This window comes from Dasypus novemcinctus, chromosome 3 (assembly GCF_030445035.2).
Source record: "Dasypus novemcinctus isolate mDasNov1 chromosome 3, mDasNov1.1.hap2, whole genome shotgun sequence".
NCBI classification, from domain to species: domain Eukaryota; kingdom Metazoa; phylum Chordata; class Mammalia; order Cingulata; family Dasypodidae; genus Dasypus; species Dasypus novemcinctus.
The window spans coordinates 123,564,499-123,590,325 of NC_080675.1; the positions used below are offsets into that span (position 1 = coordinate 123,564,499).

Below are 25,827 nucleotides of genomic sequence, written 5' to 3' on the forward strand. Positions count from 1 at the left end.
ATGGTGGCCTGGTCCCAAGTCTAGAACTTCTTCCCTGGTAGGTAAGAACTTCAATGATCTCTGACTTAGTTTCCTAGGCTGCTGAAAGCAGAAACCATAAAATGTGTTGGCTTAAACAATGAGGATTAATTAGCTTACAGTTTGAGGCCAAGAAACTATCCAAATCAAGGCATCATGCTTTCTTCCTGAAAACTGGCTGCGGGTGATTCTGGGCTCTGCAAGACACAGTGCACCTGCTGGTCACTCCCTTCTCTTCCAAACTTCATTGATTTCAGCTTCTTGTTTCAGTGGCTTTCTCTCTTTCCCTCTCTATTCATTCCATTTATAAATGACTCCAACAGGAGGATTAAGACCTAGCCTGAATGAGGTGGGTCACGCCTTAGCTGAAGTAGTCTTGTCAAAAGAATTCACTTACAATTGGTCCACATCCATGGAGTGGATTGCTTTAAGAACATGCTTTTCTGGGATACATACAGCTTCAAACCATTACAGTCTCCAAGGGCAGAATTGCCTGGGAGAAGGTGACAATCTACCACCAGCCTAGGCTAGTGGAAGACCTGATGGTTCTGGGAAGAGGGTGGATGGTTCTGGGAAGAGGGTGGGTGGAGCACAGGAAAAAACCCATGGCAGCAGTGGGAAGCCCCTCTCAACAAGCTGTGCTAGTGCAGATGACGTGTTCATGGGAGCAATGGCCAACACCTTGAGTGCCAAATAAAAAACAATACCTCTGAAAGCTCGAGCTTAGTGCAGCCATGAGGTGTGCCTCACAGAGGAGGTGGAATCATCTCCCCAAAAGCACATGGTACGGGCAGGACAAGAGTGTGGGGACTTGTCTTCAGCTGTAACAACCTATGGCAGCCATGAGAGAAAAGACAGCTAACATGGGTTCCCCTAGTGGCTGGCCCAGGCAGACCTTCCAGTTTTCTCCCTTGAAGCAGAATTTGTCACATTGGATTTGTAGAACTCATGGATATATCTTGGGCAGTTCAGGGACAAGGAAGGGGTCCCAGGAGAAGATAATGGACTTCCTGGCCTCAGATGGCTTGAGCTAGTATAACTGAGGGTTAAGAATGAACAAATAATTATGATTACAAAATCATTATATAAATGCCTTTTTATTATAAAATAGCATGAAGGTGATATTTGAAATTGCTGAAACTGACTGGATTTAGGCTAGACCTAAGAAGGTCTCACCCTTAGTTTATGGTTGCTCTAGACTTAGCCTCATGCTTGCGTGATGGCAGCCACTCCACCTTTCACTGTTTAACATCCGTAGGAACAACCGTGTAACTGATGTGCTCTGTGGTCTCCTATCCTAGAACCCTGTGACTCGCCTGGTGTAGTGCCCACCCCCATCCTGTTCAGTACCTTTAATGTTCATTAATGAAGAAACCTGGGCCAGCTCCACCCCAATTACTTGATAGAATCCTGAAGTTATAAAATATTAGAATATTATCTGGGCAACCAAATAACTCTTTCTCTCTTTGAAACCCCAGTGCCTCAGGAATTGGCTTTTAAGGTGCATCGGGAGAACAAACCTGCTTTTGCTCATTATCACTAGTATTAATTCAAAGTCAAAAGAAATGGTACATAATTTGGCAATATCTATTGGAAAGAAAATGCCATAATTAGGAATCTCACTTGTAGGAAGAGTATATAAGGACATCTGGATAAGAATGCTCATTGTGACATTGTGATGGTTAAAAAATGCAAACAATCTAAATGTTCATTACTAAAGAATCAAACAGAATAAAAAGAATGAGTAGATTTATTTGTAGTAATCTGGAAAGACAGCCTTGGCATGCTATTAAGTGATAAAAGCAAGGTGAAGCCCAATACATATCAGAATACAATTTTTTGGTTGAAAAAGAATATCTAGATATGTCTATATAAACACAGAATAATCAGGAGACATATTAACCAAATAATTCACAGAGATTATTTTCCCCAAAAAGGGGATTTCACTTTTTGGTTTATATAACTTTAAAAGGCATGTTGAGTTAATGGATGATTTTCCCTTTGCTATTTTTTTGAAATTCAGAGAGGGAGAAGAGAACTAGCAAGTGACATGTGAACCTAAGGGATGCGCCTGTCGACGGGGCTTTTCCTGGGAGTGCATACATCATGCCCTCACAATCACCCCAGCTCTTGAAAGAACTTAGAGATCTCTTGCTTCTAGACAAGTGGATATAAAATGAACTAGAACAGTTGTCCAGTCCAGTGATTTCCAAATTGTTCATTAGCCATCGGCTGTTTTCCCCAAATAAATTGCCAAACAGCAAACTGTAAAACAAATAAAAATGTAGCTGCTCTGGATAAACCGGGGTGGGGTTGGCCTTAGTCTCTTATCTGTAAAATGAGAGGCCTGGACTGGACAGATGACTTGCAAACTTTGCTCGTGAGATCCCTAATGGCTCCACTGGAGAAAAAAGTGTGGGGATGAAGAGGGATGCTCAGGGATCCTGGAGTGAGAGGAGGAAGATGAGAAAGCTGAGGCCCAGAGAAAGCCGTCGGAGCAGCTGGCCCAAGCTCGCCCAAGCCTTCTTCCAGCACCGAGCACTATTTCCCCTCAATGGAATTTTCTGAATTCAACTTGAAATATTCATTTTTGCTTTAGTTTACTTTGTATATGAACAGGATATTCCATTTTTACTAGTTGAAATGTGCCAGTTTCAAGTAAGTCTTTTCTTTGCAAAAATGAAAAATTTTATAAAGTGTCTCTTTCATCAGAATGAATAGAGGTAAATGTGATGGGTTTCTGCCCTCTTGAACCTCCTTCTCTCACCTTTTACTTTCAGGAGTAATTGATGAAAAAGTAGGCATGTAAACCTGTCCTTTGTCACCAGCTCCCCCTGGTCAGTGGGTTGCTAAAGCAACGTGCCCTGCCATGATTTCTCTGAAGTTCCCCAAGGACCGGCTCTGGTTTGATAGCTAAGTCACCTTCCAGATCAGACATATTTTGTAACTTAAATTCCAACTCTCTTAGAGACTGAATGCTCTTATAACTCTCTCCTTAATTATGCAAATTGCTATTACTATGTGCATGCAAATGATCCTGTTAGATAAACTCCAGGGAGCTGAAAAGCAGCTTGCCTTTGCCTGAGATTCCTTGGACTGGAGAAATGGGGTATGAAGGTGGTAACCTAGCTGCTCAATGTTAAGAGTTACATCACAAATGTCAGAAGACTCTCATGGGGCCTGAAGCTGGCATCAGACATCCTGATCTCATCCCTGTGGAAGGCAGGAAATCACACGGGGGCCGGGAAGTGGTGAGGACAATCTGCAAGCCCCAGCAGGGACACGGGTTTGACTTACAGGAGGCTGTTTCTGAGACACAAGAGTGAAATTCTGGGGCATGATCTCCTTCGGCAATCTAGGAGGGTCACAGCCATCTCCTGCCACCCCACATCCACCCCTGGGGGTTGTATGCTCCTGCTGGTTCGTTTCACCTGAGATCTGCTCTGGCTTCTCCGGCAAGCTCTTACGGGCAAGGGCTGTCATCCTTTTTCTGTTTGCCCCATTCACTCAGGCATTCCCTTTCCCACTGGAATTGCACTGAGCACATAGCAAGTGCTAATACATATTGGATTACTCATTATTCACTCACCTGGGAGGAAAATGTGCTTTTCAACCAATGATATTATTCCCTTCTGACTGGCAGTAACATTGTTCATGTGAACTAATAATCTGGCATGTGGTTACCTGCTTCTCTTTGCACCATTTGCTTAGGATAACTGCTTTTGCAGACATTCTAATAAACCCTAGGAAATGGGACCATGGAGACTCTAGAATTATCCAGTTAAGATATTGGACCCATGGCTGTCTCCCTCCTACATCCATACCACAGAAAATCCAGAAACCATAGACGTGCCCTCAGTCTGCAGAGTAACACTGAGGCAGGTTAGTACAGTGAATGGGGGAAGGCGCTGAGGCCCAGCAGACAACATGGCTGGCAGACAACACGGCTGGCAGACAACACGGCTGGCAGACCCCATGGCGATGAGACCCTGCTCGCAAACCTCCTGAGGGGAAGGTTGCTGGAAAGATCCTGGCCACAAGAATCCCATTTGGAATGGGAACCACATTTGGAACCGGAATCTCGTTTGGGGTCAAAAGAGAAGTCCTGGATACCTTACAATAAAAGGCCTCACCATTGGCCCCCTGTGAGCTAACAGGTGGGGCAACCAATCAGAACAGCAAACAGCTGGGGTCCCTCCCCAGCATTATGAAGGGGGAGGAGGAAGACTTTAACAAGGCCTTTCCTGGGGCCCCAAGCTCCGTCTCACTCTGCAGCATGCCGGAAGTCCATGCCTTGGACGGAGTACTTTTCTTGCTTTCTTATTTAATAAATTCTTTACTCCATTGTCTACCCTATGGTGTTTCCTTAAATTCTTTTATGGTCATAAGCTGAGATCCTCGAAGCCCAGAATCTGGAGCTCTCTGCTAACATCACCACACAAACCTTTCACGCTACCTTGAGCAGAAGTGTCTGCAGGGCTCTGCAGCCCTGGCCGCGTAGGGGTGGGTCACTCAGGCGGGTGCTGTGATGCTGACCCATAAAAGAGGCTAAAACATCACTGAAAATGCACACCAGGGGAGAAAAGCATGGTACCTGCCAGACCTTCCTGCTCTGCTGAATGGATTAGGGTGGGGTGGAGGCCAGCCCACCTTCCCAGGAGTGGGGCCACAGGATCTTTGTCTAAGGCATTTCCTCTAAGAGGGTCCTCAGGGCTGAGCTGAACTGCTTGAGACTGAGTGTGGTCTCCAGCAGCCCTCCTCACCCTGCTCCTGCTGCTGTCCAGCCTCTGTCATAAAATGCTGAACAAATGACTCATGAGTGTTGGTTTGAAGTCTACCCACAAGTCTTGGCCAGCGCTGCTTGCATGCAAAGACCGTGGAGGTTACAGAGGCCAAAGCAGCTTGGGCTCCTCAATCTCAGCTGGAAGAGGCAGTTCTAGCAAACACCCTCATTCCAATTTCTCTGGCAAAATTATTTTCAGCTGAGACTAGGGCCTGGGAAAACACTCTGCTGTGACTTCTATGAGCAGATGGAACATCTTAAATACACAGAGCATTTCCCCCAGTTGTGCTTAAAGACCTACTTCAGGATCCGACACCATGCAGAAGGCGGGGCGGGCTTGGCAAAGTGCCACCGATGACCTGGGACCCGTCGTTTCCTCTCCTTATTGACTGCAGTGGACCCTGGAGGAGGCCCCAGCTTCTCTAAACCTCATCTCCTGATGCAGAAGATAGGAAAAGTGACAACACTTATCCCAGGGGGTGCTGTAAGGATTGAACGGCGGGGGGCGGGTACTTATAAAAAAGTTCAACCACAGACTACAGTTAATAGTACAAGTATAAAGTGTGCTTTCATCCACCGTAACAACGTACCACTCCAGTGCAAGGTGTTAATAATAGGGTGATGTAATGGAATCCTGTATTTTATGCATGATTGTTCTATAAACCCACAATTTTCTCTAATAAAAAAAGATCGAATGAGCTGTTTTTTTTTTAAGTAAAAAAGAAACTTTGCCCGCTTTTTCTAGTGTTATAGCTGGTCATGATTACAATAGAAATGAGCTGATTCTGCTTTCTGGAAACTACTAATTATAATTTATTTATTAACTTAAAGATATTTAAACAAGTTCTAATTAGTAGTTTGGTTCATCAATGAATTCAAAATATAGAGTAGGAGTTAAAGAAATAGCCAGGTGTAGGTTGACAAGGGCCTGAAGCCGCTTAAATATAAGCCATTACACCTGCTTCCTGGACATTTCCCTTCTCCCCCCTGGAGCCCACAGGCTTCCACAAGCCCCAGCTTCTCAGGCTACTGTTGGGTTTCGGTCCAAGTAGACTGCGGCTCGGCAAAGGCAGGTCCTGATCGCGTCTTCCCCTGTTGCCTGCGAGTTGAGAGCCACGGGCAGCACCGGTTCCTCCTGCTCCCGCTAACTGGCTAACCCAGCTCTGCAACCAGCACTGCCCGGCCACTCCACAGGAGGCCTCAGCCCTAACTCGCCCAGTACCTCCTGCGTGTAGGCCTTTCTTTCCTGGGTGGGAAACGGACGCTCACACGGAGACAATTTAATTTTTTATCAGCTTAAAGACCACATCAGATCCAGAGACAGTTCTCCCCCCATCCAAAACAAACAAACAAAAAAACTACAAATCAGGTTACTAAGCTCGAGTCCTTGCTCATACTTTATTTTTCAGTAGTTTTTTTATAATGAATTGTCTATTTTCAAGTCCTGAAATTTTACAACTTATTCTGGCCCATTGTTTCTCAAAGGGAACAGGATCTTTTCATTTCTGTATTTTAAACACCCTTGTTTTTACATATTATTCTGTTACATATTATTCTGTTACATAACTTTTGAACAAAATGGTATGTAACTATGAGAAAATGTAGGTGGGTATTTACCTGATCTTGAGATACTGAGGTAGGGAAGATGATCTAAAACCTGAAGGCAATGGAAAAAACCCATAAATAAAAGGGTTTATAAACTTGGCTACATGAAAATGAAAGCATTTCAATGTTGTGCCCCCTTCCCTCCATCCTCCCCCATCCCCCAAAAAAAGCCCATGAACAAAATTAAAAGGCAGGTAACTACTAATGCAGAAAGGTACAATGTAAAGTGCATGGGCTTTGGAGTCAGACACAGCTTGGCCTGAAATCCATTGCCTTCACTCACTGGTTATATGACTTTCCCCAGAATGCTTCATTTCTATAAGCCTCAGTGACCAAAATCTCCTGTAAAGTGGAATAATATAAAACCTTACAGGGTTTCTATCAAGATAAGGACCTTTTTGACACATATAAATAAAGTTCTTAGCATAGCACTTGGCATGTTTTAACTTCTCAATAATGTTATAATTGTTACGGGAAAAATATCACAACATGTATAATATACAAAAAGCTATTTTCCTATATAAATAGCACTTAGTGTCTTAGTGAGAAAAAGATAAAAACCCCAATTAAAAATGGGCAAAGAACATGAATGGACAATTCTTACACGATAAAAAAACTCAAATCACCAATAAACATGAAAAAGTGTTCAACCTCACCGTATTCAACACCTGCAGCCCCCGCCTGGAGCGCGGATCGGACACCGCCAGGGGCCAGGTCCTCCTCTTTCAAACCACAAACCACCCGAGCTCTAATCCCCCCTCCCATCAGATCTGGCTTAATTTCAGGCCTCTGATTTTCTAATTTTAGGGTATAATTCGAATCACCGTGATAGAAACTCAATGTAGATTCCTAGGCCCAACCTCCCGTGATTCTGCCTTGGTGGTCCATTGTAGGAACCAGAAATTGGCATTTTAAGCAGATGCTCCAGGTCATTTTGATGCAGCTAGTCCTCTCCCTACTTTGAGAAGTTCTACCCTATACCACCAAAAACAGGGCCTTTTTCCAGGATTTCCCAGTTACGGAAACTTTTCTTTCTTTTTCCCCTTACAGAAACCTCCAAGAGAGCTGTGCCTAAGAGCTCAGACCTTGGGAACAAAGCCTCAGCTACTCTTCTCAGTGGGGATAGGGCAGGGGATATATACATATATATATATATATTTTTTTCCCCCTTGATTCTTCAGCCATTAAAATAAAACAAAGTTTCACAGAGTAACTTCTCCATAAATCACCATGCTATAATAATTTATTAGATTGTGAAACAAGTTATTTAAAAACTATTGGGAAGCAGATGTGGCTCAACCACTTGGGCACTGGTCTGCCACATGGGAGGTCCTGGGTTCGGGTCCCTGTGCCTCCTAAAAGAAGATGAGCTGACGCCGCCCCTGCCACAACAAGCTAGATGCCAATCCCGCCCCAATGAGCAGATGCCACAAGCCAGCAGATGCCCGTCTGCAGGGCGTGGACGTGGCTCAGGCTGCTGGGCACTCCCCTCCCATATGGGAGGTCCTAGATTCAGTTCCTGGTGCCTCCTGGAGAAGGTGAGCAGTGAGCAGACAGATGAAAGAACCATCCGGGGAAGTGGGGGATAAATAAAGAAAAATAAAGTAAATAAGCCTCTTTTTAAAAAAACCTATCTATTATTTCTACTCTATATTTTCTAATTTACTATACTAGATAGACCCATATTAATATAACAATCAGAAAAATGTTACAAAAACTCCTATAGGTCCTCCCTAACAATTTGTATCATCCCGGTCGGAGCTTAGGTGTCACTTTTCCAGAAAGCAACGCCTCACACCTCAAGTTAGTAGCTGCTCCACAGCAGTCTGCGCTCCCCCATCACAGCACTTGTGCCAGTGCCTGTTGACTTGTTTGTTCTGCCTCTAGCTGCAAACATTTGAGGGCAGAGGTGACTATTTCTGTAATCCCAACACATAGCAGTAAACGGGGGCCCAAAACTAGCAGATACCTTAGTTTGTATTTGCACTTGCTGAGTTGTGTATTAATCCACCAATCAAGAGATTATTTGCCAAATACCACACTAGAGGCAGAGAGAAAACACTGTGAGATGTATTTAAAGAGACAAGGTGACTAAAGGTGACAAATTAGAGACAAAACTGCATACAAACAAAGTGAGAAGTGCAGAAGGAGTCAGGGTAAGAAGGGATGAGTGCTTTGAAATGAACTGAGAATCACTTGTCTCCCACAGGCCTCTAATGGAGTTTTCTGAAGCAGGAGTGCTGCTGGGATCATCATTCACTGTTAATAACAATATTTGGGGCTCACATTGTTCCCTTCAACAAGCATCTTCAGGTAATTTCTGATTTTTATCCAAGCATTCTTATCCTCACTCTTTGGTCACAAAAGTATGCATGAAACTTAGTTAAGTAACTTGTCCAATGTTGGGGGAAGGATAAGGAATTAAACCATTACCCCCAAACTGTCCTGTGGCATTGTTTGTGCATTGCAAAACATTTATGAAGATGTTTTGTCAATCTGCACCTGTTCACACACCCCTTTCCCAAGCCCATGGAATATCTACAAATGGTTACTCAAGAAAATATCTGGACGAGGGCCCTAAGGACCAGTGAGATGCTACCGAGAAAACAAGTGTTTATGTTCGCATCGGAACACTGGCTGGGTGGTATCATTTGTCTGACACGTGTGCTGTTTCTAGGGGCTTCAAAAAGATTTGGTAAATAAAAGAATGAATGCATGAGTTCACATTGGACAAAATGAAAACAAATATGAAATCAAATATTTGCAAATTATGCTTAGTATAATAACTTCTTTTGGATCCACTAACCAACAAAACAACTATCAGGGAAACAGCATTCTTTCTAGAGGATGGTCTGTTTCCCAAGTCATTCAAAATTCCTAGCTTTAGAGGCATCCTGGAATCTGTCTTTTCTGTGGAAAATTATATTGAGTCTATCTCCAAGGTCTTTTTATTACAAAGCTTTCAGAGGCCCAGAAAGGGAGCACTTGAAAAATACTAGCATAACAATTATGATAAGCTCTTACATACTGCATCCCAGGCACTGTGCTAAGGACTTTATATGGGGTATCTAACTGAATCCTTGTGAGAACCCTTAATGTAGATATTATTATCATCACCTTTTTAAGGATGAGGAAAGAGAGAGAGAGAGATTGAACAACCTGCCTAAGGTCCCAGAGCCAGGAGTAAACATGGCCCTTAACCATTACAAAGGTTGAAATAATTTTGGGATCTGCCTTTTACTTTTCAGATTTGGAAAGACCTTGCTCATGGAGAAGGCAGAGTTCTCCTTGGAAGGATATTCTCCATTTCTAAAATCCTCTATCTCAGTTTTTCCTCCCTTTTTCCTTCCTTTTCATCTTATATTCAGTCCCCAAACAAACTCAACATCCCTATTTCTAAACTAACCCATTTTTGGGTTTCTTCATTTTTGTCCATGACACACCATCCTTCTCAGTGTTGGATGCACCTGAACTAGACGGCTCCTTTTGCTTTTGTCTCTTGTATCCAATCAGTTGCCAAGTTCAACTCATTCTTTTTTTTTTTTTTTTGCGGCACCAAAGCTGGGGATTGAACCCCAGACTTCATATGTGGGAAGCAGGTGCTCAACCATTGAGCCACATGAAAAACACCCTGGAGTTGTTTTTTCCATTTGCTTGTTGTCTGTTTTTTGCTTTTAGGAGGCACCAGGGACCAAACCTGGGACCTCTCATGTGGGAAGCAGGTGCTCCACTGCTTGAACCATATCCACTCCCCCAATTCATTCTTGTTGTTGCTCTTGCTATTTCTAGGATATATCCCTTGCTCTTCATTCCTAATGTCACCACCTTAGCCAGACATGAATCATTTCTTGCTTGGAGTAATGCAAAAACCTCCTAACTTTCTTCTGGCCTATAGTGTCTCCCGTTCCAGTCTTTCCTGCATTGTGCCACCATTCTTCATGCATTGCACCATTCTTGAAACCATTTGTGACAGTTTGAGATTATTTTTGTGAATCCCAAAAAGAGAAAGATAATGTTTACAAACTAACTTATTCTTCTGGGTATGATACTTTTGATTATATTGAATTCAGTTAAGGGGACTTTGGTTAAATTACCTGTTAAGATTAGGGCTTTGATTCAATGACCTCAATAAGGCATGATTCGAATTGAGTCCCTGCCCACTTGGTGGCTGACATAAACAGACACTCACTAAAGAAGACACACAGAGGAGAAAACTTTGTCATTTTGATCCTGCCATGTGGCAGAAAGGAAAAGGCTCAAACAGGTAAAGACCTGGGTAGGGATGGACCATTTGCCAGGTGACCTTGGAAAGATAGCCGAGTCTGATATAGGAAGACTGAAACCCAGCAGAGATTGCCCACCATCTTGCTTCAACATGTGGCAGTTGACTTTGGTGAGAAAGTACCTCTTATGGTACCTTGAGTTGGCCTTTCCATGGCTTTGGGACTGTAAGCTTTTACCCCAAATAAAGATCCTTTATAAAAGCCAACAGATTTTTGGTACTTTGTATCGGCAGCCCTTTGGCAGACTAATATACCATTTTTCATGACTCTCCTGTGGTAAAGGGCCTACAATGGCTCCCCATTGCCCATCAAATCCACTTCCAGCTTTTCAAAAGTGGAAATTCAAGGCTGTCTCTAACCTAGCCAGTATAAACTCCTCCCCAACCCAAGCTCTCCCATGCAGGGATTCTTGCTCTTCCTGGCACACACCACTTTCATTTTGGTCCCCAGACCATGGCACAAGTGATTACCTACACTGAGAATGATTTGTCCTCCCTGCCTGCCCAAATCTCACTGCCCATTTCAAGTTTTGTTCCCTCCATGAAACTTTCCCTCATCACTCTAGTTTGGGCCAATTTTCTCTCTTCTTGACTGCCCTGATGCTCATAACCCAACTCACTATAAGGGATTTGCTTTAAAAGGTCTTCCTGTTCAGAGTGATTGATTCTAAGACCCTCAAGTGTTGCCTGTTGGGAAAGGGCATTTTCCACATTCTAGTGGAAAAGATACTAAAATCTAGGGAATTATTCTGTGGTTGCCACCTCATCATTCTAGCATGGGTATAGTTATCCACAATGTGGATACCTCTGGACAACCATAAAGTATTTTACAGCTTTTTATATACAGCACAGACAGGGCCTTCAAAGTTGCCAGAAGTTTGGTGAGCACAAGAAACTTTCTCTGAGTGGCAATGAAGGGCTTGCTCTATGGCATTCAGAACAAACTCCACAAATTACATTTAGTTGGTCTTGTTATTTTAACTCTACCTTTCAGCAAAGACAATTGTGCCCTGAACTTTAGTTAAACTAGAAGTAAATTATATCTATTTAAAACATAGAGCTGTTCAAGTCCAAAGATCTACATAAAAGCAACTAATGGACTGAAAAATGCTCCCTTTGTAGCTGAATCCCAACCTCAAAGCTTCAGCTTGTTTCATACAACATGACCTTTAGTCTGTAGATAAAATGCATGTAAATTAAGCTTGAATGTCAACTAGATTTGGCCAAGGATTTATTTTTCGGTGGTGGAGGGGGAGGCGGGGTTGTGAGGAATGTAAAGAAAAAAAGAACGTCTCTCTTTCTTTTCAATCAGATAAGTGTTTTTATGGAATCTAAGGACTCTGATAGTTTCCACATAAGCTGCCATATCCAGGAGAATGCAAGACCCCTGAGAAGTAAATGTTTCTTTCTTAGAAGTTGTTTTTGCTCTACCTTCCATTCACAGTTTCTCAATTTTCCTAATAAAAGCAACCAAACCTTCTTCAGGGCTGCCCTCCATCATCAGGAATCAGCAGAGTTAAAAACAACTGAACCACTCAGAAAGGACGTGAAAATGACTGTCTTTCCGTGGGTGTCAAACTTCATCATCAGTGGCCACGCTGAAGTGGTGGGGGCCTGCGGACTTCTGAACTGCTGACGGACTTCTGAACTGCTGACGAAGCCCTGCTCCCACCCAGGGCAGCTCTGTTTTGTCATCGACAAGATGCTATAGGTTGGCATGATGCCAGCAAAGATTTCAAGGGGTCAAATAACATTCCAAAAGCAGCAGCTGATAGGACAGATGAGCAGACAATTCGGCATCCTGAAGGAACTGGAGATAAAGAGGAAGCCCAGAAATGAAGCTGCTGCTTCACTAATGCCTGACAGAAGTCACCTTTCCTACTGATTTATTAAAGTTTCTATTGCCTTAGTTTTAAAACTCTATCTCCTTTATGTATACTAATAGGAAACTTATCTCACTTTATGCATAGTTATGGGACTATCAGATGATCTAATCCCAAGATCCGGGTTAGATCCTGTTTTTGTTTTTCACTTTAGAACTGGAATAACCTGGTTCTGCCATTTTTCTTATATGCAAGGTATGACCAGCACGTTCTGAAACAGTGCATGCTCAGCTAAGACCTACCTCCTACTGATGTAATCTCACTCCATCTGCCTCATTATACTAAACCAGCCCCACAAGATCACATAAGCATCAGCACAACTTTCAGCTTGGGGAAACTGATTTGAGGAAATTATTGTCCTTTGGTCTCCACTGGGCTGGCCCTTGCTAATAAACTTTCTTTTCTCAAAATCCTAGAGTCACTATTGACATTATGCTCACCAGGCAAAAGGACTCGTGTGATTTCAGAAACAAGATGCTGAGGGCATGGGGTAAGAAGGGCTAATGGAAAGTAAATAGTGATTTATCTTAATAACAACAATGATGAACACTTAGTGAGAACCTCACTGTCCCAGCACTGTACTCTACCTATATTATCTCATGTAACATCCTAACAATGCTACGTAATAGGCACTGTTACCTCCATTTTGCAGATAGAGAGACTGAGGGTTGGGGATGTTAAGAGACTTCTTCTAGGTCACCCATCAGTCAAGCTGTGGGACCTGGATATGAGCTTGACTCCTGAGTCCACACTGCTCTCTCCACAGCATAGTGCAGGGAAGAATCACAAAGAAAGAATTTGGCTAAGACCCTAACAGTGAAGAAAAAAAGTCAGGCTGCTTGAGTTAAAGGGAGGAGCCATGACTTAGATTCCTAGGGGTGCTCTAATAAAGCACCACAAACTGGGTGGCTTAAAACAACAGAAATTTATTTATCACAGTTCTGGAGGCAAGAAGTCAGAAATCAAGGCTCTGGCAGCCTGTGAGTCTTCTGGAGGCCCTAGGAAAGAACCCTTCCTTGCCTCTTCCTAGCTTCTGCTGATGGTTGTCAGTCCTTGGCTACTTGGCTTCCTTGGCTTGTGGCAGCACCACCTCGGCCTCTGTCTTCATGTGGCCTTCTTCCTGTATTTCACTGTGCCCACATTTCCCTCTTAAAGGATTTCAAGCATTGGATTAGGGTTCACCCTGATCAGTTACGACCTTGTCTTAGATTGACTGTATCTGCAAAAACTGTATGTTCAAAAAGGGTCATGCTTGTAGGTGTCAGGTGGACATGAAATTTGGAGGACACTTGTGATAGTTAGGCTATTGTGTCAACTCAGCCAGGTAATTGTGCCCAGGTGTTTGGTCAAGCAAGCACTGGGCTAACTGTAATACAAGGGCATTTATGGGCTTTAGTTACCATTGACTTTACTGCAGTGGTAAGTCATAGATAGATGGTTATAGGTACATCAATTCAGAGAGATTGCCATCAGCAATGAGTGACGCTTAACCCAATCAGTTGAATGCCTTAAAAGGGGGAGTGATTCCAGCATTGAGAGAGAATTTCCCAGCTTGTCTTTGGATGGCCAACATCTCCTAGAACTCACAAAGAACCTTCATTGGACCTTCATTGCAGCCCTTGGTTGCAGCCTTCCTGTGGAACCTGGACTTGTGTATCCCCATGGCTGTGTGAGATACTCTTATAGAATCACATACTATTAACAGATATCTCTTATTGATTCTGTTTCTCTAGAGAACACTGACTAATACAACACTATTCACCCACTGTAAGCCAAAAAAGTCAAAAGGGACAGTTGCACTGTGTAGAGGTGAGCCTGGGCCAGCCACCGAGAGATCCTGGGACAAAGGCATTGGGGAAGATCAACCCCTTGGTGTTGGAGCACCCTTTGATCTGAAAAGCTGTTCAGGAACTCACCTAGAAAGTGTCCTTGGCCCAAGGACCTCTCAGCCTGTGGCCGAATGGGCTGTTCACGAAATGATGGGCAGGCCGGTGGGGTTCTGCTGTCTCCCCAGAGTGGAGAGGCATTTTTCAGGAGGCACATGGCTCTTAGTGCCAAAGAGTAAAAGCCACAGTATCCTTGGCAGAGTGGCAGTGAAGGTTGAAGGAAAGGCAGGGAAACAGTGGAGACAAAGATGACAGGAACAATTCACCAGCTCTCAGAAGGCTCCGACCTGCCCAGATTGATAAAGCCAGAGCAGGCTTTTTCCTACAGTTGTCCCCTCTGTTGCTTTGGCTCAAAAGGGACTAGTGGCTTTTAATAGCTCAGGATCTGGGAGCAGGTCCAAATAGTCTACGGTCATTCATTTGGTCAATACAACTGCCCTTTTCTCATGGGTCCAGATGCCCAGTCTTGACCCACTTGGTTCTTATATCCTTAGAGAATCAGGACAAATATATGTGTCCATGGATTGTTTTGTTTGTGTGTATGCAAAGTATGCACTACATGAATATAGTGTCTGAAGGATGTAGGTAAGGGACCGGCTCTCCTCTCTTGCTCACTGCACCATTCTTACCACAGGCATGGGCTAGGTTTACGGGTGTGTTTATAGTACCAACTCTAGACACAGCCTTAGCAGAGGTATAGCTTCAAGTTCTCTCTCCACCCACAACTGATATCTGGAAGTGGCTTCTTACATGCAAGCAAACCACACAGTGTGTGCAGAGGACACAGCCTTGACTTCCCAAGTGCACATATCCACATGGTGCTATGAGGAAGGCCATGGAGACCTACATCCCAGGCTCAGTGTGTGGGTTTGTGACTTTGGCCACCCTGCCTTTATCTGGCCTGATGTTATCAGGCTTCTAATCTCTCATCAGAGCCTGCTCCATGCTGCAAGACCTAAAGGGGTATAAATCTCTCCTTTATGATCAGAGAGAACAGGTAGAGTTTGAAATGAAGCCTAGACTGGGGGCAAAGGGCTGGCTAAAAGCTATCCTGACATTGGCTGCCTCTGACACGGGAGGCCAACCTTGGACCGGCAAGGCTTGAGGGCCTGGCTCAGCCAGTCCTCCACTGTCCCGCTGGGGACAGCCACTCTCGCCGGTCAGCTCCGGCCCAGATTCAGTCGCCCTGGGAGGGGTCTTAGAGCTCAGAGTCCACCCAAGGCAGGAACAACCCTGGTTTAGTAGCTTGGCCTCTCCAAAGGAACAATCCTAGTGCTGCTACAGTGGACCAAGGTCTAAACCAGGGACTGACACGCTTTTTCTGTAAAGGGCCAGACAGTAAATATTTTAGACCCTGAGGGCTCTACAGAGGCCTCTGTGGCAACTACTCAACTCTGCTGTTGTAGCACCAGAGCAGCCATGGACAATAGCTAGCCAGGGGAGCCTGGCTGTGTGCCAGTACAACTTTATTTATGGTTTCTGAAATTGGAATTTCAAATACTGGTCATGTCATATGAAGTATCATTCTTCTTTTGATTTTTTTTCCCCAACCATTAAAAACTATAAAATTTTATCTTGCAGGATGTACAGAGACAGGTGAGGAACTGGATTTGGCCTTTTTCTTTTCTTTTTTTCTTTTTCTTAGACCCCTGGTCTAAATCTTCCCCTCTTACACCATTTGGAAATAACCCGAGACCAGGGCTGGGAAAGGGAGGTCAACTCTGACATAGTCATTTTAGAGTCTTCAAGGAGATGGCAGCATCCAGGCTAACAGGAGCTGTGACTATAGGTCATGTGATTTTTTTTTTTCTCAATAAATAATAGAATGTATAGATCCATATGAGTGCAGCTCATAGCAGTCACCATGAAAAGTACAATAATAGCTATCTTATAATAATGTGTGGCTGCTTAACACAGCTGGAATTTCCTCCTTGGGAACTAGCTCAGAATAATTGGGAGCACATGCTTTTGAAAAGCCACAGTAATGGGAAATCTCCATCCACTGAAGATAGAAATGATTTTTAGAAATAGCAAAAAACGAGGCAAAGAAAAACAAAATAAAACCCAAACCTGCCCAAATGTAAATCACCTCCATCTCAACTAACAGTAACAATGACACAATTGCTACTATCCTTTCAGAACCAGGCTGGTAAATAAAAAGGGGGGAGAGGGGGAGAGTGGTGGTGATAGTGAGCAAGCTAAATAAAGTGTTTTTGTTATTTTTTCAAAACCACTCATGATTATAAAATGCAAACTCATGGCCAGGAATTTCTAAAATGGTCCCACAAAATGGGTGCTGACACATTGTCAGCCAATAAAAAATATTTCTAAATTGTTGCCATATTTAAAAACAGAGAATTCACACAAAAAATTTTCAGCTTCTCTTGAAAAATCAAAAGATCAGGCACACTGAGCTCTTACTCTGGCATGGTGATGATCAGCTAGAGCTTCCTCTTCAGACAAAGCCTAAGAGACTCAGGCTGGTATAGTCCCCACCACGCCCTACTGTCTCCCTGTCACTGTGCTTGCCTGCCTCTAGCGTGCCACCTTGTGCCTATGGACCTTCTCACTCACATTAAAAAGAATAATGCACGCACCTGGCTCACAAGTCAAACCAACACAAGGAGCTACACAGAGAAAAGGCTCATTCTCACCTTATCCTCACCATAAGTAACTCTCCATAACTAAGCATTTTTGTTAGTTTCTTCATTCATTTTCCTCTTTTCCTTACACAAAATATAATACACTATATATATACACACATATATACATATATATTTGTCTTGCATTTTTCACCTAGAATATATTCTAGTGATTGTTTCATAGCAGTACATAGTTTCCTCATTATTATTTTATTCCAGTGAGTGTATATGTAGCAGTTTGATATTGTTTATGAATTCCAAAAATAGATATTGGATTATGTTTCCACACTGGTCTGCTCCTGTGGGCATATTATGTTATATTGGATTCAGTGGTTTCACCTTTACTTGATTAAATAATGATTAAGGCTTTGATTGGACCACGTCAGTAGGATGTTGAGGACCAAGGGGGCAAGGACTCACAAAGAAATTGCACAATAGAGAAGGGAGGTTGGATTTTAGAACAGGAACCCAGGAAGTAAATACACAGGAGAGAGCAGAGCAGCTGAGCCCAGAGGGAAACGAGTCCCGGGAGAGAGATGAGACTTATCCCAGCCTACAGCTGATTTTGGAAGAAGCTGGGACCGTGGAGCCTTAACAGGAAGAGGAAGCCTGAACCTGTGCAGACATAGCCTACCATCTTGTTCCAACATGTGGCAACACACTTTGGTGAGGGAAGTAACTTACACTTTATGGCCTGGTAACTGTAAGCTTCTACCCCAAATAAATACCCTTTTATAAATGCCAACAGGTTTCTGGTATTTTGCATGAGCACCCCTTTGGCTGACTATACAGTATATATCAGTTTATTTAACTAGTCCCATACCAATGGACATGGATTTGCTTTTACAAATATTCTGCAATGAATGATCACATATATAGGTTATTTCATAAATGAGCAAGTCTCTAACACAGGATAAATTCCCACAAGTGATGTTGCTTAGTCAAAGGGTAAATGTATTTGTAATTTTTCCAGGTAATGCATTCCATATGGGTTGTGCCATTTTGCACCCTAAACAGTGACGTCATCAAACTTTTGTATTTTTGTCATTCCGACAACTGAAAATTGTATTTTAAGGAAGTTGTAATTTTTATTTTTTTAAATTATCTTTTCCTGTTTAAGAGACATTTGCATTTCTTTTTCTGAGAACTGTCTATTACATTTTCCTATTGGATTCTTGTTTTATATTTTCAATTTTAAGAGTGTGTTATAAATATAATAAGGAAGACAAGCCCTGCATCTATGATATGAGTTGCCAATAGTTTTTTCCAGTTTGTCATTTATCTTTTATCTTTTTTTATCGTGTTTTTATTGTTTGCCATGCCATGTTGCTGTTGTCTGAGCTTTTTAAATGTAGTGAACTTTTCTTTTCCTTTTTTTGTTTGCTTCTGGATTTTGAGTCAGAAAGGCCTTCCCCATTCCAAAATTAAAAATGAATTTACTTATATTTTCTTTCTAGTAATTTGAATTTCATTTTTAGAAAATGTGAAACTTTGATCCATTTAGAGTTTATTAAACTGCATACTGTGAGAAGTGACTCCAACTTTTTACCTTTTACAGAGGGCTGGCCCATTGTCTTGACATCATTTATTAAATCCATCTCTTCCCCCTGGAGTGAGATGCTGTTTTTATCATGCACAAATTTCCATATGTATTTGGGACTGTTTCTGGGCTTTCTATTCTATTCCAGTGATCTGTCTGTTCATTTCCCACACTGTTTTAATTACTCAGGATTCAATTATATTTTAATATCCAGTAGAGCTATTTCTTCTTCATTGCTCTTCCTTTTTAGAATTTTTCTTGCCATTTGTGCTTGTTTATTTTTTCCATATGAACTTTAGAATTAGTTTCAGGAAAAAAAGCATTGATATTTTTTGTTTTTATTAGAATTATGAATTAGCTTAGGGAGGGTTAACCCTAACATGTTATAACTTAACATCATTATAATATTGAGTCTCCTGTCCAAATCATGCTATTTCTTACCATTTGTGTCTTTTGGGATCTCCAAGGGTGATCCCCCTTGCTTTCCTAACACAAAAGATAAAATATAGATACACCCACATCTTTTCTTTTCTTTTTTTTTTTTAGGATGTACCTGGGATTGAACCCGAGATCTCATACATGTGAAGCAGATGCTCAAACCACTGAGTTACACCTGCTCTCCCCTATTGATTCTTTATGATATTTTTTGTAGCAGGTTTTCAATGGTTCTCTTGAGTTTTCCAAGTATACATTTATATGACCTGCATATAGTAAGAATTTCACCTGGTCCTTTGATGTTTCTAGACCTCTTTCCCTTGCCTATTTGCTCTGGCTAATCCTTCTAGGACAATCTGAAATAGTGGTGATAGAGGCATCCCTGCCTTAATAATGACGTTAGTGGCACCACCTCTAGGATTGATTTTTCCGTTAAGTATAGAGCTGGCTTTTGGGATAAGATATATAAATTGTATTTTATCATGTTAGGGAAGAATCCATTGATTCTCATTTTATTGTGTGTGTGTGTGTTTAGCAAGCATAGGTGTTAAATTGTGTCAAAATGCCTGTCCAGCATTTATGAGTCATCTTTGCCTTCCCTGAATAAACTATTTGAATTTGCAAACCCTGATTTAGAATACTAAGACTGATTTTGTTGTTAGAGGGGTGCTCCCGACATTTTGAACAATGTCTTAAGCCCCAAAATGTGTATGGTCTAATTAAGGACAAATATTCTTGCAAATTCACATACCTTTGTGTCTGTAATTTGATATGTATTTATGAAACTGCTACTGGGTGCTCAGCCCTAGAGGTTGAGTATATAAAGGTAGGATGATAAAGCTGCCAGGGTGTCTATGAAGAGAGAGGAATGAGAGAGAACAGCTGATGGGAAGAGAAGTGAGAAGAAAAAGAGGGGTCAGGAGAAAAAGTGACTAAACAGAAGCGGCCATTTCCTCCAGGAGTTCATGGCAGATGGGTCAAATTTTCTCTCTTCTGCACCCCTCGCCAGATGCCAGATCTGTGTTCATTATTTGTCTAGCTCAGTGGTTCCCAAGCCCCCTCCCAGGGCCCCTTTTATGAAGTGTTCCCAAAGCCTCCTCTTGCTTTTAGAGAGTTAATGTGTATGGCAGTGCCCAACTAACTGCTTATGTAATAACTGATTCTCTTGCCCTCTTAACGAAGTTATTTGCAGCTGCCAAGCACCGGTCAGAGTGTGCTAACTAAAATTACCATGCTCGGCTGATTACTTTCAGCCCAAATCACAGAAACCTGACGTGTCTGTTAGCTTGAGGAGTCTCATATTGGATAAATGAACCATTTTGGAAAGTTTTTTGAAATGGTGACAATCTGTACACAGCTTATTTTTCCTTTTCTAGATCTCTAAGGACCTAGGACCTTGGGGTGGGGACCTCTGATCTCACCCTCACTCAAGACGTACTCTGGTACTGTATAAAGGGGCATGGGGAAAGTAGAGATGCCCCTGGGAGAAGTACACACACGTACCTCCATGGTGTACACTAAATAATTCTCCTGACAACTCTCCACTAGAGATGCCCCATGGAGGGTTATTTATGTATTTATATTGTTTTCTTGTGTGAATAATTCTCTGTTCTGAGAAAAGCAGAGAGCAAAGACGAGAAACATTCCTGAGGATGAATGGCAAGAGTATTGCTAAGGTCAAGTAAAAGGCCTTTCAGCAACAGACTTGGCTCCTCTGTTTGAGGCAGAGCCCTCAAGGGGCCCTGGTGAGGGGGAGATACTTAGCACACCTGATTGTTCTAGGAAGGCTTGCCAAGGTCCTTCTCAATGGTCAGTGAGAGGATACCCTCATGCTAGGCTGCACCCCAAATCAATTAATTCAGAACCTTTAGGGCAGGGCTTCTTACCCTTTTTTGTTCCACAGTGCCCTTTGCTAGTCAGGTGAAAACCACGGACTCCTTACTAAGTCCACACTATACTGTGTATTACTTAATAAATATATCACACACACACCAACACGTCCCCACAAGAGTAATGTTTTTTTGGATTTCAATTCAAGCTCACAGACACCTTGTCAAGAAACCCTGCTTTAGGGGGTGGGGTCCAGGCAGCAGTGGTTTTTAAAACTCCTCACAGGATTCCAGTGTGCAACCCTGCTCTAGGACCTTGCTACACAAAAGGTGGCCCCCAGACTGACAGCATTGGTGTCAATGGGAACTTGTTAGAAATGCAGGATTTTTTATTCCATCTCAGACCTTTTGAACCAGAACTTGCATTTTAACAAGATCCCCAAGAGAGTCATGTGCACATTAAAATTAGAGAAGCGGTTCCCAAAGTGTGGTGCCTGGACCACCTGCCTCAAATTCACCAGGGGATGGGAGGGCAGGGTCCAGGGGTGGTGTGGAAGAGGGGCATGGACAGGGGATTTGTTAAGAAAGCAGATTCCGGGGCTCCACCCTTGGAGATGACTCTGTAGATTTGAGGGTGGAGCCCCAGAAACCACGTTTAATGTGCTCCCCAGGTTATCCCTAAATCTATCAAGGTTTGACACCCTCTCCTAAGAGAAAAGCCAGCAGTATGGTGGCTGCCTTCTCTTTGACTACATGCAAGTTCTCTCTGTGGCCCTAAAATGTCTAAACATAACCATTGCAGTGGGCGATAAATTGGTGATAATCTACAAATGCTTCAGAGCCTGACGAACATGACATTTCTGCTCTCTGACTAGCGATAGAGCTGGTGCTAGCACCGTCGAGTCACTAAAGTGAAATCTTTCCAATTCTGCAGAACTGGTTCTCTCCATTCTCTTGTTTTAGTGACTGAAAAGGTTGTAATTTGAATACATATGCACCTACCATAAAAACAGGATAATAATATAAACTAATGGTACTTAGAGGGTATCGATGAACTCTCAAAATGCAGGATAGACAGCCAGGAGAGGGGAAGAGGGAATTCTCCTAAGGCAGGGGTTCTTCACAAGGGGTCCCTGGCTTGAATGGAAATTCAAAAGAACATTATTCTTGTGGGGACATGTTGGTGCAGGTGTGATATATTTATTAGATAATACACAGTATAGTGTGGACTTAGTAAGGAGTCCATGGTTTTCACCTGACTGGCAAAGGGCACTGGGAACAAAAAAGGTTAAGAACTCCTGTCCTAAAGAGAAAAAAGACAGTGATCCTTCTTGAAATTTTTGCTTGGGTCTAGATTTTTAAATGGTAACACAGGTAAAGATGAAGCCTGGAATGGAAAATTTTAATGCCTCTCAAAAGATGTGTTTGAAGTATGTAGTACTTCCATTTCAGTTCATGTAAGATTTTTAAAAGCTTCTACCATAACAGGAGCTTTAAGTAGATTTATCTTCAAATACCTAGGGTTCTGAAGATGGGTTCACACTTGACTTGAAGAAACAGAACTGGAATCTAATTATAAAGTGAAAAAAGACCATAGCAATTACAATGGCAATTGTAATGGATAACGTTTTGGTGACTGAAATGCAATCTAAATTTAATTGCTAAATAATTACTGAGTTAAAATCGGCAAAAGCACAGAAACTTGAAGAAAGGAAAAAAAGAATTTTGAAGCTTTGTTTTAAAAGACTAGCTTTAGAGCAATGTTTCTTAAACTTTTGGGGGAGGTATAGAAGGCTATGGACAGTCTTTCCAGATGAGTGTGAGCACTCAAGCTCACAGGGTCACACACACCCCCACATAATTAAGTTAGCAATTTCTGGAGTTCATAGACTCCCCTAGAGCCCAGGTGCTCGGAGCCCAGTCCTCAGGCCCCATATTAAGAATCTCAGCTTTGGTGTTGCATTAAAGAAAAAAAAATCCTCCGTATTGATTTCTCCCGTTTGGAACAATTTTAGATCCAGGAATAACTTTCTCAGCACCTAGGCCTTGTGCGGGCATTAAATTAGGATTGACTGTTTTCACTTAAAGGGCGACACCAGGCAATCTTCTGGGGATGCGCCTACATTAGGTGAAAAGCTAGACCATTTGATTATGACTGGGAAAGACGGCCTTTACTCTAAGGAGCCTGGAGTCCCTTCAGAAATGCCATCTCAGTTCCCAGAGGGCCCCAGTCACAGGCGAATGGCCCTGGCCTCGGGGTGGTTGGGGCGTGGTAGGGGGTGGTGGTAAAAGCTTGTGTCAAACATTAGGCAGGACACGCAGGCCCTTGAAAACACTGCCTATGCCCCTCATTTACCTGCAGACTCAACATCAGAGGTGCAAGAGGCCCTCTTCACCCACCTCCCGCCATTCCACTGGTGAGGAAACCGACCACAGAGGGCTAAGGTGCTTGCCAAGGTCACCCCGCCGTGCTCAGACCCAGGGTTCTCTCTCCACGACACCTCGCTGCCTGGCCAGGCGCGAAGAGGGCGTCGGGACCTCCCGCCGCCCATCCCGGCGGGGGCGCCACGGGGAGCCGAGCCTCCGCCTACCGGCACCATGGAGTAGGTCATCATCATCAACATGTCCTGGCTCTCGGCGCGTAGGTGCGGCGCCGGCTCCCTGCCGTGGCTGCGCTTGTTGCGCGCAGCGCTGGCAGGGTCCGGGGGTGGCGCGGGGTCCCGGCGCGGCGAGCGGCTCAGCTCGGCCAGGAAGGCGCGCAGGGCGCTGTCCTCGCGCTGCTCCCGGCCGCGCTGCGCCTCCAGCTCCCGCAGCGCCGCGCTCAGCCCGCGCCACTGGCACAGCGCGAACACCGTGCCCGCCGCGTTGAGCGCCGAGAGCAGCGCCACGGCCGCCAGCGCGCCGCGCAGGCCCCAGCCCGCGTCCCCGCGGCCGCGCTCCGCGCCTCGGGCCATGTCGGCGCTCCTCCCGCTGCGCAGGGCTCAGCCGCCGCCCGCCCGGGCAGCCTTTATACCCCTCGGGCAAGCCGTGGGCTGGTGGCAGCGCTGTGAGTCACGCCGCCCTTTGGCCTGCTGGCGGCGCGAGTTGTGGACAGTAGTGGTGGCGCCCGAGCAGCCCGGAGGGACAGGCGGACGGAGAGGGGGAGAGGAGCGAGTCGAGACAGCTCGCGGAGGAGGGGCAGGCAGGACCGCTGCTCCCAGGGCCCGGCCCCAGCAAACCCGCCTCTCCCGCTCCACTGCCTGTGGGCACTGCCGACGCTCAGCTGAGACGGTCAGACTGAGGGGGAGAGTAGGAATTCTTAGGCCCTGAGAAGTCTCTGGATTCCATCACCTCCTCTCTCCTTAACTCCCACTGCCCTCTCTGGAGAAAAGAAAAAAATCCGTGCCCAGATGCCAAGGCACGTGCCTGCTGGCCCTGGGAGATCTGGTGCTGGGCCCAGTTCAGGCTGCCCCTCATGCTTCCCAATGGCCATGGGCTCCCACGTGGCCACTGAAGACTCCAAGCATCTCTCCCAAGAAAGGGATGAGTGGGGACAGGGAGACAGTTGGCATGGGAGAGTTAAAATGGTTGCCCACCAGAGCCAGAAAAAACCAATCCTACCTGGCAAGCAGGAGTGATCCATGAAGGGAGATTTCTAGGATTCCTCAGCTCAAGAACTCATGCCTGGGAAGAGGCAGGAAGATGAAAAATGAACTCCTAGAATCCGGAGACAGGAGTTTAACCTCACTCTGGAACTACCCAGCTGGGATACGTGGAGCAAGTCTAGGCTGGCTCTGGATGTCTGTATCTGCATTTGTAAAATGAGGGGTTTGGACCTGGGGATACCTGAGGAGCTTTCTGGCTGAAGGGTTGGAGAGTCAGAGACTTCCCAGAGGGCCTGGGCCTGGTGGAGTTGGACCTTACCTAGCCTTCCTTGCTTTCAAGGGCAGTTGCTCCAAACCTCCTACATCACCTTCACAGTACCCTCCCTTTCCTGTCAGCTCAGCTGCCTGCTCAGCCTCAAGGGCCACTGACCCCAAACACAGGACCACTTCTGAGCTCCTGTGGACCTCTTCATACCCTGTCTTTCTCAGCTTCCCCTAGACCAGCTCTGCCATCCTGGGGCCCTCATGCCAGCAGGAGGCCCTGATGGTGTGGAAGACCCCAACCAGAAGCCAAGATTGGTCTTCCCACAGCCCAGGATCTCAGAGGAGGCAGCTCCCAGCTGGCACAGACAGCTCAAACCTACAGGGACAGCAAGAATTCCCTCTGGCAGCACATGGGGCCACAACTGTTTGAGCACAGTAAGAAGGGAGTGTGGGATCAGAAGTATGAGGGATCATAAGCGCCTTTTGACTTAATGGTAGGAGCTTTTAATCATCCCCTCCCCAAGGATTTACATTCTAATTCTTGCAGCTAGGTTTTTTGGCATAGAAGAGAAAGTCCAGGTGGAACCAGTCTGCTTGCCTCCTACTGATGCACCAAGGGTAGTTCCTCTGAGGAAACAGAAGAAAATTGAAGTTACATCTCAATCAGAAGTTCTTTGTTGAGGTCTGAGTTCCTGGATTTAAATGAGGACATTGACCAATGTGAATATTCTTAGAAGAGCTTCTGGAGTGAGGAGGAATTAGGAAAGAAGGACCCCAACTATGGGAGATGATGGCTAGGAGAGGGTTGCAGGTAGGCAACTTTGTCTAGTCCCTTCCAACCTTAACATGCTGCAATCTATTTGACAAGTTGTCAAGTACCCTCATTCTCTTTTCATCCAGGCATCAGATTTAGGACCAATGGGGAGAAACCACAGAGAGGCAGATTTGGTACTCAGCAGCAGCAAGAAATTCATTTAATTTAGTAAATATTTACTGAGGACCTACTGGATGTGCCAGGCACTGTGATGGGCATTAGAGGTACAGGAGTGAGCAAGACATGCAGCTTAGAATGTAAG

General features: G+C 44.3%; 1 protein-coding gene across 1 annotated transcript in view; it reads right to left on the reverse strand.

Annotated features, from left to right (window-relative positions):
- GLDN (gliomedin) overlaps positions 1–24,050 on the reverse strand; it is a 62,258-nt gene extending 38,208 nt beyond the window's left edge. Inside the window, exon 1 of the mRNA XM_058294197.2 lies at positions 23,495–24,050. Coding sequence (XP_058150180.1) covers positions 23,495–23,857 — 363 coding nt within the window. The 5' untranslated portion in view covers positions 23,858–24,050. The remainder of the gene's footprint in view (positions 1–23,494) is intronic.
- Between the last annotated feature and the right edge of the window lie 1,777 nt (positions 24,051–25,827).